Below are 18,063 nucleotides of genomic sequence, written 5' to 3' on the forward strand. Positions count from 1 at the left end.
AGGATAAATAACATTAGTTCCACTTGTAAAGGAAGTTCCATATCAAGAACTAACGAAAAGTAATAGGTCCACATCAAAAGTTAAACTGTTTCCCCCTCTTTGTTTATTATCAAAAACCTCATAAACTTTTGTCCCCAAGTAAACTCCCCAATAAATTAAGTAATCACCATTTTTAGTAACCATGATGCCTCAAAATCTCTTTATATAAATCAACTGTGTAGTCATAATCTTTTCATGAGCAGAGCACGAGCACCAACCCTGCCTCTAATTTTCACTCTATATGGCTCCTCTCTTCTCTCTTTTCTTCTCATTCATGATTTGTATTAGTAATGCTGGGGGTGCACCTTCACCAGGGTACTATCCTAGTTCTAAAATAAGCACTATTAGCTTTGATCAAGAATTTAGAAATCTATGGGGAGCTCAGCATCAGAAACTAGACCATGAATCATTATCAATCTGGCTTGACTCTACCTCAGGTATATGAAATCAAATGTCTCAAATCATCTCCCAAGTTCACCTAAATGAAGTGTCATACATAATCATTAACTCGAAAAATAACTCTTGAAATTTCAAGCATTTCATAATTTGTTGCATGTGTACATAAATTTTGTTACAATTTTAATTTATTTCATCTTTGCACTATATAATACTCTTCTCAATTTTAGATGAGCCAAATGTGATTCTTTATTTATTTGTTATTGTAATCTAAATAAACTAAAATCTCAAGCGGTTAAAACTCTTGATGAAGTACTTCGTCTCACACGTGTTCCTATCTAATATGATTTGAGAAATTAGTCTCTGCGACTACGTACATAGTACATAAAATATAATGCAAAAATCTATTATTATTTTAGTATGGATTCTTATTACTTCTAAGCATTTCTTTGCAACACAGGGAGTGGATTCAAGTCATATCACTCTTACAAATCTGGATATTTTGGTACTGCGGTTAAGCTTCAACCAGGTTATACTGCAGGAGTCAATACAAATTTATATGTGAGGATTACCTTATAATTTGAATTAATGTTTAAAATTGACTGTATATTACGTTTTTTGTGTTGATATTAATTTCATTTAATTTGGGAATTGTAGCTTTCAAACATCGAAGATCACAAAGGAAACCATGATGAAATAGACATTGAGTTCCTTGGTACTACCCAAGATAAGCCATATGTATTGCAGACAAATGTGTACATTAGAGGAAGTGGAGATGGGAAGATCATAGGAAGAGAGATGAGATTTCATCTTTGGTTCGATCCAACACAAGATTTTCACAACTATGCCATTCTATGGAAACCTAGTGAGATCATGTAATATATTTTCATACACTATTCTACAATGTTTTAAAATCTAGACCAACAGATCATAGTTCAATTTGTTCAACTACGGTTAAACCGAATAGAAATAAAAAGATCAAAAGTTTTTTTTTTTTGACAAAAGATCAAAAGTATTTAAAAAGTACCAAAACAGTTTTTATTAAAAATACAAACCAGTTAAACCAACCTGGTTGAGAATGGTTCCATCAGGCTACATTAGAACTAGGATTAAATCCAATTTTACTATTTTAAAACATATTTGAGTTTTTATATTCTAAAGCAAAAGTAAACAAAGAACTAGGATTAATTCGATCAATGAAGTTACTAATTTTCAGTTCGATTGGTTGAACCGATCGATCCTTTCAGACTCAGTCTAGTTTTTAAAACATTGTTATACCAAGATCCTCAGAAATAATATATTCTAAATATAAATATGACTTTATTTTGTTTGTGTCAATATTCTATGTTTAGTAAGGATCAACAAGTCAACAATCATTTAGCCATATAGCTATCAATCAATCACTGTTTGGTTAAATATTTTATTCCAAGAGGCAAGAGTGTTTAATTTTCCATACCCTACTAATAGGTATAGAGAAATGATGAGGTGCTAGAAAATATTCCTATCAAAAAGATCATTTTTATTTAAAAGCCACATGTGGTCCCTCTTATAATATATATACTCATTAACATTATAATGTCATGTTTATTAAAAAACAAAGCATATAGCTATTTTTTTTTTGTTAGCGTGCTGAATTGCTTTATGGTTTATATATACAGATTTTTAGTGGATGATGTTCCAATAAGGAGGTATCCTAGGAAGAGTGATGCAACATTCCCTTCAAGACCAATGTATGTGTATGGATCAATCTGGGATGCATCTGCATGGGCTACAGAGAATGGAAAATACAAAGCAAATTATACTTACCAACCCTTCATTGGGAGATACAAAAACTTCAAACTACAAGGTTGTACCACTGATTCCACCTCCTCATGCCGTCCGCCTTCTGTCTCACCTCCCGGCTATGGCGGCAAGCTGAGCCGTCAGCAAAATGTTGCAATGCAATGGGTCCAAAATAATTACTTGGTCTATGATTATTGTCATGATCCTAAGAGAGACCATGCACTTACTCCAGAATGCTAAGGTTTAGTTCGGTTCAATTTGGTGTGAATTAAATTTACCTTTTACATTTGCATATGCATAACAAAACACATTATTCATGGAGTGGTTTTTGAGATGGTCCCACATGCTAGTGCTAAGTCTTTATTAGGAAGAGCAGTGAACATTCTACCCCTTCAAATAAAAAGAAATGATTGTGATGTTTTTGTTATTTGTTTAGTAACATTTTACCCAAAAAAAAGATTGGGATGTTTGTATGTAGTACTGTTACTTTAGTCAGTGTTATTACTGAGGAAATAAATCTATTTCAATATGTTTCTAATAATGGTTAAGGTATCATATAATGAGAAAAGGGACATTGTTCCCTTAAAAGTAAGGGAAAAGATTCATAGACACACCAAAAGTTATACACCCCCTCATACCACTGATGACATGGCTAAAATACTTTAAAAAATTGATCTTTGATGACATGGTAAAGAATTCTTAAAAAAAAAATAAGAAATAGATCTTGAAAATTAAAAAAGAAAAAATATCATAGTGCCTCACCTCTCTCTACGAGCGAATCCTGCTTTCTCCATCTCTCTCTCCGCCATTTCCTCCGACGGCCGAAATCTCTCCCTCCATCTCTCCCTCAACCGAGACAGCTTAATTAACTCTCTCGATCTCCTTCCTCTAACAAATACGATCCAAAAGCCACCGCGATCTCCTTCCGCGATTCAACAGTTACCGTTTTGTCAAAGTTTCTGTTGTCGAATCTCTCCGTTGAAGGTGATGTTTTTCTTGAATCTTGTATTTGGTGAAGGCTAAAATTTATTTTGAAATCATTTGGGTATGATGAAGAAATTAATCATATTAGGGTTTGATACTGATTTAGTGAGAATTTTGGGTTAAACGAAGCTTTATAGTATTTAGATGTTTAGTTCATAATTAAGTTAAAATCTCTGTTATTTGCTATTGTCTGATTGTTGCATTCTGGGTTGTTGTCGATTAAGATGTTGCGTTGTTGCTACTGTCTGATTATTGCTACTGTCTGATTTGTTGGTAATTGCAAATGGGTCTGGAATGAAAATTTATGTTGCTTAAGTTAAGCCATTCTTTAGTTGGTTTGTGTCAAACATGTCCTATATAGAATAACATTCACCTCTCATTTTTATATGTTTAGTAAAAAATCACAAGTTGTTCTCCAATCATTTAGTCTCTCTTTGGATGTTCCGCAGATGGCATTAATTTTGTTATTTACAACTTGATTACGTTTTGTAGTGATTGTATTTGTACGTTCTGGTTACAATGTAGTTTTTGTGGCAATCTCCTACATCTATCTTTGCGTGGTGATCTCCTCCCTCCGTTTTTGCAATTTCCCGGCTCTATTTCCGCGTCAAAGTCCCGTCGCTGAATCTCTCTATTGAAGGTGATGCTCATCTCAAACTTTGCATTCGGTGAAGAAATTAAAATTTTAAGGGCGAGGTTTATCTCAAATTTTCATTTAATAGAGCATCGGTGATATATTTGTAACTTGGTGTCTTTCTGTTTTGTTATTTGGTTCGTGTACCTTGTTTTCTTGAACGCAGGGAAAAAACATGGTGATATGTTTGTAAAATTGTGGTTACACGCTTCAAATATTTGGTTATATGTAGTTTTCCTGCTAAAACAATTCCATTCTATGGCAATTTATCATTGAGATATCAAGAGATATATATTCTATGTTTCTTGTACTCTTAATTGCATTAGTTTTCTCTTATGAGCATGGTAAACTTATAGACGACCAATTTTGCACGCAAGAAAAACATATGGTTACGCCTTTGTAAAATTTTGGTTATACTCTTCAAAAATTTGGTTATATATAGTTATATGTAGTTCTATTCGACAATGCTAGTAGAGTCAATCAAATTACCTAAGGACATCATGTTCTTACTCGTTTGTGCTTGAAAGTCTGGATGCCTGATTAGTTGATAAAAAAGACTACCTATCAGCTCAATTTTTTTGTTTCACTTTCTGGAAGATTTGGCAGTTTAGGAACCAGATGGTGTTCCAAAATCAGCAATTGAATCTTGTCCAAATGGTTATTTCAATTTTGGAGTTCACTTCAGAGCTCAATTGTTCAAACCATTCTGCAATTGCTACTGTTAGAGTGAGATTTGATGCTGGATTTTGGCGTCCCCGTCCACCAGGTGTGATGAATCTGAATTTGAATGTGGATGGAGGATGCTTTAAGGAATCTGAATTTGAATCTAGAGACCATAGAGAAGTCCTAGAATTGTCCAAGGTCTTATTTGGATGGTTGAGATATAAAATATTATTCTAGATTGCATAGACATTTTATCTAATCTGTCCAATTGTACTGTAATTTTTATTAAAAGAACTAAGATTGTTGTTGCCCATAGCCTAGTGGGAGTAGAAAAAGGTTTGGTTCTAACTCATGGGTGGGATATGTCCCTAAACCCGCAGCCTCTGCTGCTTGTAGTAATTAAATAGTGGGAGTAGATTGCATAACCATTTTTAATTGAATACATGTTTGCTTGTAAAAAATAATTGTTGATGTATCAATGTTGTACTATGAACACAAATAACAAATAATTGCATCTAGTCACTCAACTTTCTATCTTAATTATCATGTGAAAACTATATCCTTTAAGCCAACCTGGTAAGGGAAATTTCAAAAGTGTCCGTTTATTATGTTTTTTTTACTCTAATTCCATTAATTTTATGTTGTGAGGTTGGTAAACAGACAAATAAGTAATTTTGAACACAGGAAAAAATATGGTTACTCTTTGTAAAATTGTGGATATATGCTTCAATTATTTGGTTACCTGAGGTTATCATGTGAAAACCATATCATTTAAGTTAGCTTATCATCGCAATACCAAAAGTGATCACCTATTACGTTTCTTGGAAGCTAATTCCATTAATTTTTTGTTACGAGGTCGGTAAACTTATAGATGAGTAATTTTGAAAGCAGGAAAAAAAGATGGTTATACCATTGTAAAATTGTGCTTATGTGCTTCAATTATCTGGTTACCTAGAAATATCTTGTGAAAATTATATCATTTTAAGCTAACTAATCTCAAAATTAAATATCAGTAATGACTACATTTTATGTTTATTGGACTCTAATTCTGTTAATTTTCTGTTGTAAGGTTGGTAAACTTATAGATAAGTAATTTCGAACGCAGGAAAAAATATGGTTACACCATTGTAAAATTGTGGTTATATACTTCAATTATTTGGTTATCTGAAATTATCCTATGAAAACTATATCGTTTTAAGCCAACTTATCATGTAAATACTAGTAGTGACCACCTTTTATGTTTCTTGGCGTTAGTTTGATATTTTGAGGTTGGTCAACTTATATATGGGTAACATTAACGTAGGATAAAAAGGTGGTTACGCCTTTGTAAAATTATGGTTATATGCTTCAATTGTTTGGTTACATTCAACTAAAACTATGGTACACCTAAATTCTGTCAAACAAAACAATATTTAGCTCTCACTTTATTATCATCAGTCGAAAATCACAAGTGTGTCCATAATATATTCCTTTCACTAAAATCATGTGGATAAATTGAGAGAAAGAGAGAAATTGGTAATAAAAATAAAATGTGGCTACATATTTGTTAAAATCTGGTTAAGTGCAGCTCATTTTTGGTTAGTTCGTCTAAAACCTGTGAAAAACAGAGGATCATTCACCTCTTCCTTTATTATCATTAGTCAAAAATCACAAATATGCTTCAAATATATCCCTTTAACTGAAATCATGTGGAGTAACAATGAGAAAGAGACAAACTCATAATGAAAATAAATTGTGGTTACACCTTTTTTAAAAACTGGTTTATTGCAATTCATTTTTTGTTAGTTTGCGTAAAGTCTGTCAAACAGAAGATCATTCACCTCTCACTCATGCTATAAGTACTGAATGTGGGTTGGAATGAATTTCACTTTTTCTAATTCTAGCATGAGTAATATTACATATGAGTTTTTCTATTCCTCTAAGCTTATTTGAACAAGATAAACTTTTGCACAAATGATAATGTATGGGTCGAGTATGGGCATTAATATTGCATGTTTGACATATTCATGGATAATTAAAAAGATTATCACAATCAAAACCTAGAAAATAGATCACACCACTTCACTTTTTGTCTTCTTTCGCATCTCACCCTTCATCCTCATTGTTCGTACAAACACAATATACATGTTGATTTGCTTGAATCGCTAAATTCCCTTTTTCTTCTTCAAGAAATTTCACAATCTATAACAAACAAAAATTAATATTAATGAAAAATCTATGGCATTGCCATTGTCCACACGCTGGTTTGTCATTGCACACAAAATCACCAATCCATGACATTGTCCTAAGAGGGATACACAAACAAATCATGGAGACTAAAGAAGAATACTGAGTTCCTAAGAGGGATACACAAATCCTACAAAAATATCCATCCTTTATATTTTAATATGCTAGCCAAGCACCACACAAACAATCTTGTATATGACAAGAAGCACATATAACATAGCATATTCACTAACATTGACCATTTCAGTTCATTTGTCAACAAGAGGTTAAATGTCCTTGCATCATCATTCTTTCAAAACATGTATAACAGAGAGCAAATAAACCGTTTAGGAAATAACAATAAACTTAAAAGATTTCACCTTATGCATTTGTCCAAAATTTCTACAAGTCATTGACAAACATCACAAATAACAGCCCAGGAGATGTCATCAGCTGTGACATATATATGTTACTCTAAGTTTATGTTACTCTAACATCACAAAAAATTTAGCTAGCTTATGTTACTCTAACAGACTAAACAATTCCTAATTGCAACCCACAACACCCCACCAATGAAAATCGTACCTGCACATGTAAGAAAACTATAACCTCAACTAGTTTATACACATAAAATGATAGTCCTCTATTTCAACCATATTTTCATGTCAAAAACATAGATTTATCGCCCACTTTTGACTTATTATGACATCATAGCTCTCTTTTTTTGCATTCTAGCTCAACCCTCCAATATCACATGTATAAATTTTAGAATTTATCCTAATCATACATAGATTGGATTTAGAAAAACCAACAATATCAATATCATCAAGTGGATCTGCACTAATGTGTGATACAAATTTAAAAACTTGTATTAATCTTATTGTTCACTGAAGTGCAAAAATAACAAAATACAAAATCATCTAAATCCATCATACCTAATTTCAAAGCTAACAAGTGCTTATTAGTGTTTTCAATTCCTAAACTACATTTAGTGTTAACCAATTTCGGACATCAATTTTCAAAACACATAAAACCCAAAATGTAAAACCCTCAACCAAGATATTGAAAAACAATTTTTCCAAAGTTCACCTTCAACAAAGAATCAGCAACACATACACATTCCATTGATGAAGATAGTTAAGCAACGTCAACTGGAGACAAATAAATTGAGTTACCAACGATGAGATTCACGCGACGGCGAATCCAAGGCACATAGACTGTAACGAGACAGATGAGATTTACGATTGAGGGAGAGAGTGTGCGTGTGTGAAGGAGACAGAGGGACGGCTGCTTACTAAGCTCACAGTTGCGGTAGAGAGAGTGAGTGAGGAGGACCTCACGAGAGAGAGGGAATAGTGATTTCTTTATTTATTTCCTTTTTTATTTATTTTTTTGTTTTGAGCTGGCATAAGTTAATGTTTTGGTGATATGGCATAAGTTGATTATTATAAGCTTAATTGTGCCAAATGGGAGGGTGTATGGAAGTGGTTTGACAGATAAGGAGGTCGACGTATCGGTGCTCTAAAAGTAAACCATTTAAAGGAACCTTCTCATGGGACTTTTTGTTACTGAATTTGACCTCACAGATTGTCGGTAGCCCTTCTCTGTTCCATGAATTTGAATACCAATATCAATGATGCTAGAAATTTAGAATAAAGTTGATGTGGTCCCTTCTCTGCTGTGACCAATAACAATCATATTCTAAAGTAAACAAATAAATAAGCGGAGAAGAACACAAAAGTTCGGCTAATTGTGTCTATATCGCTAGACAACATTGTGGCTGTCACAACAACTATTGTACATCACAATCACTCATGTGTGACTTTATAAGATTCTGTGATGAAAATCAATCATGCTGTGTCCAAATAATTATGACTATCTAATTATTTTCCTTATTTGAAAGTCCTCCATGGTTTACAGCAAAACTCTAGATGAGGGCTATATCAAATAATATGAACTAATTTTCTTTTCCTTAAATCATAGATTGGTATCAACAGTCTCATGCACTGAGTTTCTAGTTGATCTTGTGTTTGACCATAAACTTCACTTTGTCGGGGTGTTTGTCTATTTGTGGCATTGTCAAATGTCACGGAAATGAATTTAGGATCCGAACTAACTAGCTAACACGTAGCAGGGAGAACAATGCATTAAATCACACAATCATCCGTTACTTCTATTGTATTGGTTCATTTCATTTGGCATAATGATAATCTCCCATGCCTAACACAAAGCATCCTACATTTGTGCTTCCAGCACTCGAACACAATGCGTCACCTTGGTTGATGACGTCGCTCCTTGGCGATCTTTTTGAACGCACTTTATCCAAAGTGAGGGGTGCATGTAATGATGTAAAGACACTCTTATAGCAAGGGGAAGAACATATATGAGTAGATTTAGGATGTGTTTGATTCGTTAAAAAATAAAGAACAAGACAAAACAACTTAGTTACACAATGTTTGATTTGAAAAACTTTTTTAAAGACATGACAAACTGGAGGTAAGAGATATAACAAAAACTAAAAATGTTATCTCTCACTAAACAATAGCACAACTTTAATTGCACACCCTTAGTATACTCTGGGTGATCTCCCCCATTTAGTTGGATTCTAAAGTTTTTGGTCTCCAATAAAATTGTACTTTTTTAATTAATTAAATGTCTTTTTTCTTCTATTTTTTGTTGCAAAAGATTCATTCATAATCAAGGTTCTCTAAAAATATTTTTTTCAATATAATTAATCAAAACGAGTTAAAAAGAAATATATTTATATAAAACTAACTATCAAGTATAAATAATAATTTGGGTCTACATTTGATTCCTAATAATTTCTACATTTGATTCCTTAACCAGTGCCCCGGGGGGCACCGGTTAACATTTCCCTAATAATTTTAGTGTCCCTAAAAAATTGATACCCTGGACAGTCGAGTTGTGTTAAGCTCTTCATTTTCTGAGTCTTTAGGTTCATATCATGATTTTAGAGTCGTTGTAGCTTGTTCTTGATATGAACTACACATTTGTCCCATGATATTAGTAAATATAATTATATGTTGAACCTGAACTTTTATTTGACGGCAAGATCTTATCAGCTTGCATATTGATGCTATTGGGCATATGCACCCAAAACCTCCTTTGATCTCTCCTTTGCCGTAAGCAAAGACATCACTCGGATCCAATTCTCGTTTCAAAAGATGTTGGGGTTAGTTCATTTCATTACATTGGTAGCCATGTTTCATTTAGTGGATCTTTGAGCCTATAAGGAAACAGCTTCTGTTGAAAACTCAGAAGCAAAACAGCAACATTTTTTTTTTTGAACCACTATTTTTAAACTTATCAGCTTGTATACTTTTGAATGTTACTTAAACCCCATATGAATAGGACCGTCTTTAAAAACCCCATATGAATAGGCCCAGGCTCTATAAAAATCCTGGCTTCGCCACTGAATGGAACAATCATATCACATATCATTCATACATACCTCAAATAGGGTTAGAAGCTTAACATTATAAACTGCTCTGAACGGAACCTCAAACGTGCGGATATCAGCATTGATCAAGTTGGATAAGGGTTTAAAGTAGCCTCCTGCTGCAACACCGGCATTTGCTTGAACAAATGTAGTTTTCAAATCCTCCAATACCGGACACCCAGAGAGAAGTTTCATAAAATCTTCCATTTCTTCGAAATGAATATTATACAGATCAAGATTTTTGAGCCAAGGAAGATCAACAGGACAACGAAACATGGTGAGTACACTTACTTTGAACAATTTGAGAGTGACGAGAGTTTTGCAGGAGAAAAGAACCGAAGGAGCCAAAGGAACGCGTAGCAAGTATAGATCGAGATTCTCGATGTTACGCCGTTTTGCTGCTTCGATCCATCGGTTGAAACAGGAAGAGTAGTCAGGGTCAGCCTCCCAGTGTTTAGAACGACACTCGAGATCAAGGGATTTGAGAGTTATGTCCACGGCGGCGCGTGGAGAGGAGAAAAGAACTGCGTCCATGAATCGACGGCAGATAAGCCACTCATTTGCGTTGTATTCGCCGTGCGCCCTTCTGTCGTCGATGCGGAGAACGGGGAGTGAGTAGCATAATGGGACCCACCTCGTCGAAACAAGGCTTGTTCTGAAAGCGTCTTTGGTTGAAAGAAAAGAGAGGATATGACTGAGTATGCTGTCCGGGAAGTCGTTGATCGAACTCACTGCCTGTGAGGCTGCCATTAGAAGAAGAAGAAGAATTGCGATTTGCGATGAGTACGGTGAAAGAAAAAAAAAAGATAATGTTTTTCACCCAATGTAATTTTTTTAATTTTTTTTCTTTTCACCCTAAGTTATTTATTACTATATTTTTAAGGAATAAAATACTTTTTTTTTGTTAAATTCAGTGGGAATCTCATCACTTTATTTGAGGTGAATTTTCAATGGATAAGAACCTACATTTATTTTTCCTTCAAAAAAAAAAACCTTTTATTTTACCTCTTTATACATTGATGATTAAAAAAAACAAAATATTAAGGAATGAAAACTTTATTTTGAAAATTATGCCTTCAATACGTTAAAAAAAAAAACTTTTTTTCTATAAAATTTATAAATTATTTTTAATTTTGACCTGTTAATAAGTGTTCTCTTATTAGTATGATCTCTAAAAAAATACATTTTTAAATTTTTTTAATTGGAGAATGCAAACATATGTCCTCAAGACACAAGTTACCAAGACTTGTTTTAATCGTAATTGTAATTTTTTTAATATAAAGAATGCAATTTGATATGGATAAGATCGAGAAGGTAGGTCAAACTGGAACAACTCTGTTGAGCTTGGATGTTGGAGGGTGGTCCTTGCAAGCACCATGATGCTCAGATACTAGATAGAACGTTACTCTTGTACAACTTATCTTTTTGGTCTAATCTAGATTAATGACATAGTATGTGAGATTTATGGGGAGTTCTCCGGTACTGTTTGGCCCGGCTTTTTTTTTCAGCTTCTCTACATTTTTAAGGAGAAGCTAGGCCAAACACAATATCAATAAAGTACCTTTGAAAAAAAGTACTTTTTCTAGAATGCATAAAACCGAATGGAATGAGTTTTAACCAAAAGTTGTTGAATACTACTTCAAAAAATTACTTCTTCGCAATTTATTTAACAAGCACATCTCTTCAACTCACGCTGGCCACATTTTCTTTTATTTTTTAATATTATATTTCAATTTTCTTTTTTCTTCCATTTAATTTTATTTTATTTTTTTGAACCGGCCAAATAATTTTTTTAAGGAGGGCCCATTTAATTTTATTATCTATTTTTGAAGAAATTTTATTATCTTTTTATCACTTATATATTTAATTTCAATATCGTTCAATCATCACAACCTCGCAAATATTTTTATTCATGTTGTCATTGAATGACACCAAATATTTTTATTCCCTTTCTTCAACCTCACAAATACACACACAAACACATTAGCGTTTATAGTAATACTTTATGTCTGTATGTCTGTTTTTTTTGTTACGCTAATGCATATAATTTTTTTAGTGTTGTGTAATGCATATAATTATTTTTATAAAATTTTGATTTTAATTAAAAGTACAGGTATAGATGCCTAAAAAAATTATACTTATATATATTTTACATATTTATATTGTAACAAACTATGCATATCTTTTTCTTATTTAAAAAACTAAACATATCTTTTTCAATGACACCAACAATGTAACAAATATAATATCATATAATATAAATTCTTATCTTTTTATATGACAAAAAATATGTTATTCTTATAACAAAATTTGTTATACAGTATAATTGAAAACGAGAAAACAAACTATTCTCTTTATATATACACACCATATACATTATTATAGATATATTCTTCAGCTCCACAATTCTTTCAGTGAGGCAGCCCTATGGATACCTTCTTGCCTGCCAAAATCGACCAGGTACTTTTTTTCATTGTTTTTAGACAATGCATAAATATATGCAAGGTCCCGGGTTCGAATCCCGGACACCACCAAAAAATAATAAATTCAAAGTTTTGTACAATATTTTGTCAAACAACTTTTAACTTAAAAATAACTTTAGAACTAAAAAAAAAATAAAGAAACCAAACAGCTTTAACTTTTTTTTAAAGGAAAATGCTAACAAGTGCCCTAAGAGCATTGTTTAAGCATCTAAAAGTGGCAATTTTTGCATTGGAAATTGTACGGTTATGACTTTTAAAAGTGTTTGACTTATATTTTCAAGACATAGTTTCTTTTTTTGGGTTCCTTAAACAATGCCCTTAAGGCACTTGTTAGCAAGACCCTTTTTTAAAGGGCTTTATTTTAACTTTGTTTTAAAGTAGCTTTTAGACCGAAAAAAAGTCTGGTCAAACGGTACCTCCGTTCGATATGAACATGATTATTAGTGTCATCCAACTTTTTCCCTATGTGATATGAACATGATTATTAGTGTCATCCAACATTTTCCCTATGTGGTGTGTCGTGTTGGTACCATTATGTCTTTTGTCACACTAGATGTCAGTTGTATAGTACTTCTTGTATTACGAATAATGATATATTAACAACCACTTTTTGACAACTTTTGGACAACTTTCTCTCTCATACTCACATGATGTTGTTATCATCTCTCTTCCTTTTTCTCTCTCCATTGTTTTTGACCAATAAGAAATGAGAAAAACAAGGTTGTCAACAAAGTTGTCATCAAATGGATGTCAAAATATCATTACTCTTACGAATTTGTCGCCACCTTTAACTTTGTGCTAACTAGCTTTGAAAGCGAGGAATGTGTTGGACTTTAACGGTTGTGAACCCGGTTCATCTTTTCTTCAACCGATGATGTCTGATATTTTTATAGTAATTCCTCTTTGGCTTGGTATTCTCCTTGTGTTTGAGGTGTTTCTAATAATGAGTTAGAAAAAATCATACGAGGACTTGAGCCTTCAAAGCTCTACAAGATGCAGACTTGGTATCAAATTACAGTAATTTGAGCAACCATCTCATCATTCTTCCCATCAAATCAGGTTGGAACAATGTAGATTAAATTCTGTAAAAAAAAAAAAAAAACAAACTAATAAGCATTGTTTTAAAAAATTAAATTAAATAACAGCAAACAATAAATTAAATGGAATATCGTTCGAAAAAAATTAATGGAATATATCATACTAGTAGAAAAAGTACCATAATTCCTTTCAAAAAAAAAAAAAAAAAATCTTAAAATTTACTTATGTGGCTTGATTCAATTAGTTCAATCTGGGTGGTTTTCATAAAAACATATGAAACCCATTCAATAAAATTCGGTTTTGAGCTGATTCTGAAAAGAACTGAGCAAACGATGGCCTTCCGTCTCTTAACCAAAGCATGGCGGCAACAAATCCAACCGTTAAACCGCACTGAGTTTTCTTCTTACATTCTTCGTTGTTCATTTTCTCGCATATCCGAACGGTTCGTCATTCCTGAAACAATCCCCATCTCTCTAATTATTTCATTATTATTATGCTTTCCAAATTCGTTAACTGATCTAATAACACTACTAATCAGGCCTTCATTCGGAATTGCTTTCGATATCGACGGCGTCATTCTCCTCGGAAATACTCCCGTTGGTGGCTCTCCGGCCGCATTGAGAAAATTATACAACGCCGATGGTAAATAAACAACGAAAAATAAATACTCTCTGTATCATTTTTTGCTTTTTCTTATTGTTTTTTTTACAATCATCGACTCATCAATTTTTTGATCTGTTTATTTGGTTAGGTACACTCAAAATTCCTTACGTTTTTCTCACTAATGGTGAGTTCTTACTCTTATTTTTATTTGTTCTGTTTATTATTAGTTCCGTGTAATTAGGTTAAGATTTTATGGAATTTCATATTTGCTTGAATGTGATTTTATCAATGATTCATTTGCATTGCATATCTAGCATTAGGTAAATAAATATTTTGTTTTTAAATTATACACTGCTTAATTTAATTTTTTTAATTTTATGTTTTACAAAGGTGGTGGCATTCCTGAAGCTAAAAGAGCCTCTGAGCTTAGTGAACTGTTGGGTTTACATGTCTCAGCTTCACAGGTATGTTTTGGACGAGGTTTGCTTTACCCTCTTATTATAATTAAATTAAGGACACATGAATAAAAACATAAAAATTCAACTATTATAAAAGTGAATTGCTTAAAAAGTTCAACTATTGGAACAAAATATGGATGAGTTGTTTAAGTATGATGTGGCATAGGAGGGACCATTTGGTAGTGTGACTATGCAATCCAAATACATTTGTTTAAAATTTTGCCATCGGTGATGCTCTTAGTATAATTTAAAATTATTGATTTTGGAAATGTTAAGTAGTAAATATTAATAATCTGTAGTATGTGTTGATTCTTTTTCTTCTGATGTATGATATTAGAAATGTATATGCATGTGGTTATGTTTTCTGTCTGTTTGCTACATGCATTTCTATCTCAAAAGTCACAACCCAGGGAATACGTTTTCCAAATTTTTGTCCTAAATTCTTTTTGTCAAATTGCAGAGATTCTTCCCTTAATGGAATTTGATTATTATGCAGGTTTTGCAGGGCCATTCACCATTTAGACAATTGGTTAATAGGTATAAATGGTCTTCTTATCTGATCTCATCTGGCTGTATGTGATTACATGCTGAAACCAGCAATTATTCTGTTGCATGATATTTATCATATAGAAATTGAGTTTACAGATTTGAGGATAAACTCATTGTTGCTGCGGGAAAAGGGGAACCAGCTTCAGTTATGTCTGAATACGGTTTTAAGTAAGGGTTTAAGATAATTGGCTTGTCACATATTTCATGACTTTATTGATTAATTAATTTCATATCAGTGTCGATGTCTTATTATTTCGTTTTTGTTGTTTTTTATGTTCAGAAATGTTATCTCAATTGATGAATATGCATCCTGCTTTGAAAACATTGATCCATTGGCCCCATACAAGAAATGGACAACCAAGCTAGATGCTACTCAGAATCCAAAGTTTGATGAGAGTGGTCCACAAATTGATGTTGTCTCTGAAAGGGTTCAAGCAGCATTCATAGTTAGTGATCCTGTTGATTGGAGCAGGGACATACAGGTTACTGACTACAACAATCTTACGACTGTTCCATATCAAATGACTTTCCCTTTCCTTTCAAGCTGCTGTCCACTTTACTAGATTTAGTGTAATCAAATTTGAATTGTAACTTGGCTTCTGTTTCTAAGAGCTGAGAACAAATAAAAGAGTTCTCTACTTTTTTGGGTTTTCTAAAAGTTCTTAGATTTATGTTTTATGAATCAAACCAATGAATCCATGAACTGACCATGACTTCTTATTTAGGTTCTTTGTGACATCTTGAAAACTGGAGGGCTTCCTGGAAGAAATGTCGGAACACAACCACACTTATATTTTGCAAATGATGACCTTGAGTACCAGGTTGGTTGATGTTTGTTACAGAAAAGTGTTATGATACAGATTATATGGATCTCTTTTAAACTATCATACTACTATACCCACTGACAAGGTTCTACAAAAGGTAGACGAAATTTCCTTTTGAGCGTCTGGGTATGGGAGCTTTCAGGATTGCATTAGAATCCATCTTCAATAGGTAAGGCTGTGTATTATCTTGTTGTTCATGGTAGTTCTCTAGTTCCTTTAAATTGAATACTTCAGCACAGGAACATGACATGCATTGGGACATTTACTAAGATTTTCATAAATTCAGCATCATATATAGTATTATAGATTAGCTGCCACAACATATATTATCTATACTATATATTATACGAGTATTGTCCCCACAATTTCATATATACGAGTGTTGCCTCTACATTTCAATTTTTTTAGATGTGTCACCATATATGTTTAAACATGAGAAGCTGTTTTATCATATTCAAAACTGCAAATAAGTTCTTTAGGAGGATGGTGCTGATTTAATCTATATTTAAGAACATTCATCTATAATCGTGAAACACTGTATCTGCAGGACTCATCCTCAGTCCCTGGAGTACACATGTTTTGGCAAACCACATCCATCTGTATTCAAGAATGCAGAAATTGTGTTACAGAAACATGTACCACTAGTCGATGAAGATTCCTACGATATAAATCATAAAAACGCTCCACCTTTTCAAACACTTTACATGATTGGAGACAATCCTGCAGTTGACATCAGAGGTGCACGACAGGTATGCCTATTGGAGTTGGAATTCACAAGTATTACAGGTACAGCTATTTGCTGACATATGCTAATAACAAAAACATTGCATTTCAGACCGGGCATCCTTGGTTTTCTATTCTCACAAGAACTGGTGTTTTCAAGGGGAAGGAAAATCATGACAAATTTCCAGCAGATCTGGTAATTCCTCGTCATCCTCTAAAAAATAATTCAGATACTTATCCTTTTTTTCCCCTATTTCTTTTAAGAAAGATATCATGTTTTTGTTCCACTGTTAGTGCCGTGATGGGAACTAGCCAATGTTTCCTGAAATTTGCGGGAAGTTGTAATCTAGATGACACCACCTACCATATATTGTGTCTTGTGACAATTTATTTTTTGTGACTAAATGTTGCCAGTGTTCTACCTCTAGGTGATTATAATAATATAGCTTCGCTTCTGCAGGTTGTTGACACTGTAGAAGAAGCAGTGGACTACATATTGGCAAAGGAATGTGCTTAGTTGGTCCAGTATTCTTTACACTGAGAAGGCTCTAATTCTTGGTAGAAAGGGTTGTAAGAGAAAAGACATTTCTAAATTAAAATTGTGATTCTGTGAGCAGAAAAACAATGTAATAATTTATGGCTTAATCATGCCATTCATTTGACGCACGTATAATTGCTCATTTGCTCATGTTTGTTGTTCTGATGAGAAATGATATTTCGACATCAAAATTTTGATGTCAAATACAGTGACATTTGGTTTTTATGTGTATTTTTGAAATTAGTATAAGTTGTAGGAAGATAAAAAGTAAAAGAGATGGATAAACACCTACACTGTAAGATTTGATGTCTTCATTTTAATGTTCAATTAACACAATTTTTCTATTCTATTTTTCTTTTATGATAGAGAACTTCAAGTTGGCAGCTTGGTTTAGCTACACTTGGTTTAACTTAGTAGAAGAAATAACTATCTTTGGACCGTTATCTCATAAAAGAGAGAATGTGTTCATTTACAATACAACAAATTATGAATTAACACATAAACTAAAAAAGCGATAGTCTACTATTACAAGACAATGCCTATCCAAGAAATTTGAGCCTTTGTCAAAAAAGAAAGAAAGAAATTTGAGAGTCTTGGTCTCCTAAGAATTAGACAGTTTAATCTATCTCGATCAGTCCCAAAAATGGATGTCTACGAATTTTTCTCCCACTTCCCTATTATATA

At 32.9% G+C, this 18,063-nt stretch overlaps 3 protein-coding genes and 2 long non-coding RNA genes across 5 annotated transcripts; 3 read left to right on the forward strand and 2 right to left on the reverse strand.

The window, feature by feature from the left end:
• LOC146950869 (xyloglucan endotransglucosylase/hydrolase protein 31-like) lies at positions 1 to 2,758 on the forward strand. The gene is made up of 4 exons (XM_085746820.1): positions 1 to 476; positions 896 to 996; positions 1,093 to 1,310; positions 2,094 to 2,758. The coding sequence occupies exons 1-4, from the start codon at positions 281 to 283 to the stop codon at positions 2,455 to 2,457; spliced, it is 879 nt and encodes a 292-aa protein (XP_085602946.1). The 5' UTR covers positions 1 to 280; the 3' UTR covers positions 2,458 to 2,758.
• A 48-nt stretch (positions 2,759 to 2,806) lies between these two features.
• LOC146950870 (uncharacterized) lies at positions 2,807 to 4,967 on the forward strand. The gene is made up of 2 exons (XR_015027723.1): positions 2,807 to 3,201; positions 3,727 to 4,967. It is a non-coding gene; the product is annotated as an uncharacterized LOC146950870 (long non-coding RNA).
• Positions 4,968 to 6,350: 1,383 nt separating this feature from the next.
• LOC146950871 (uncharacterized) lies at positions 6,351 to 8,028 on the reverse strand. Its single transcript, XR_015027724.1, has 2 exons — positions 7,793 to 8,028; positions 6,351 to 6,679 (listed from the first exon to the last, which is right to left on the reverse strand). It is a non-coding gene; the product is annotated as an uncharacterized LOC146950871 (long non-coding RNA).
• A 2,117-nt stretch (positions 8,029 to 10,145) lies between these two features.
• Positions 10,146 to 11,150, reverse strand: LOC146950872 (F-box/LRR-repeat protein At3g59200-like). Its single transcript, XM_085746821.1, has one exon. It carries the CDS (start codon positions 10,911 to 10,913, stop codon positions 10,155 to 10,157), a length of 759 nt encoding a protein of 252 aa, XP_085602947.1. The 5' UTR covers positions 10,914 to 11,150; the 3' UTR covers positions 10,146 to 10,154.
• A 2,830-nt stretch (positions 11,151 to 13,980) lies between these two features.
• On the forward strand, positions 13,981 to 17,723 carry LOC146950873 (hydrolase family protein / HAD-superfamily protein). Its single transcript, XM_085746822.1, has 12 exons — positions 13,981 to 14,126; positions 14,223 to 14,326; positions 14,436 to 14,471; positions 14,678 to 14,751; positions 15,242 to 15,282; positions 15,391 to 15,462; positions 15,575 to 15,776; positions 16,020 to 16,115; positions 16,220 to 16,287; positions 16,666 to 16,867; positions 16,954 to 17,037; positions 17,302 to 17,723. Exons 1-12 carry the CDS (start codon positions 14,017 to 14,019, stop codon positions 17,356 to 17,358), a joined length of 1,146 nt encoding a protein of 381 aa, XP_085602948.1. The 5' UTR covers positions 13,981 to 14,016; the 3' UTR covers positions 17,359 to 17,723.
• Positions 17,724 to 18,063: the final 340 nt, after the last annotated feature.

Source organism: Medicago sativa, chromosome 2, assembly GCF_051527215.1.
Source record: "Medicago sativa cultivar Bolivia chromosome 2, Bolivia_mono, whole genome shotgun sequence".
Lineage (NCBI taxonomy): Eukaryota > Viridiplantae > Streptophyta > Magnoliopsida > Fabales > Fabaceae > Medicago > Medicago sativa.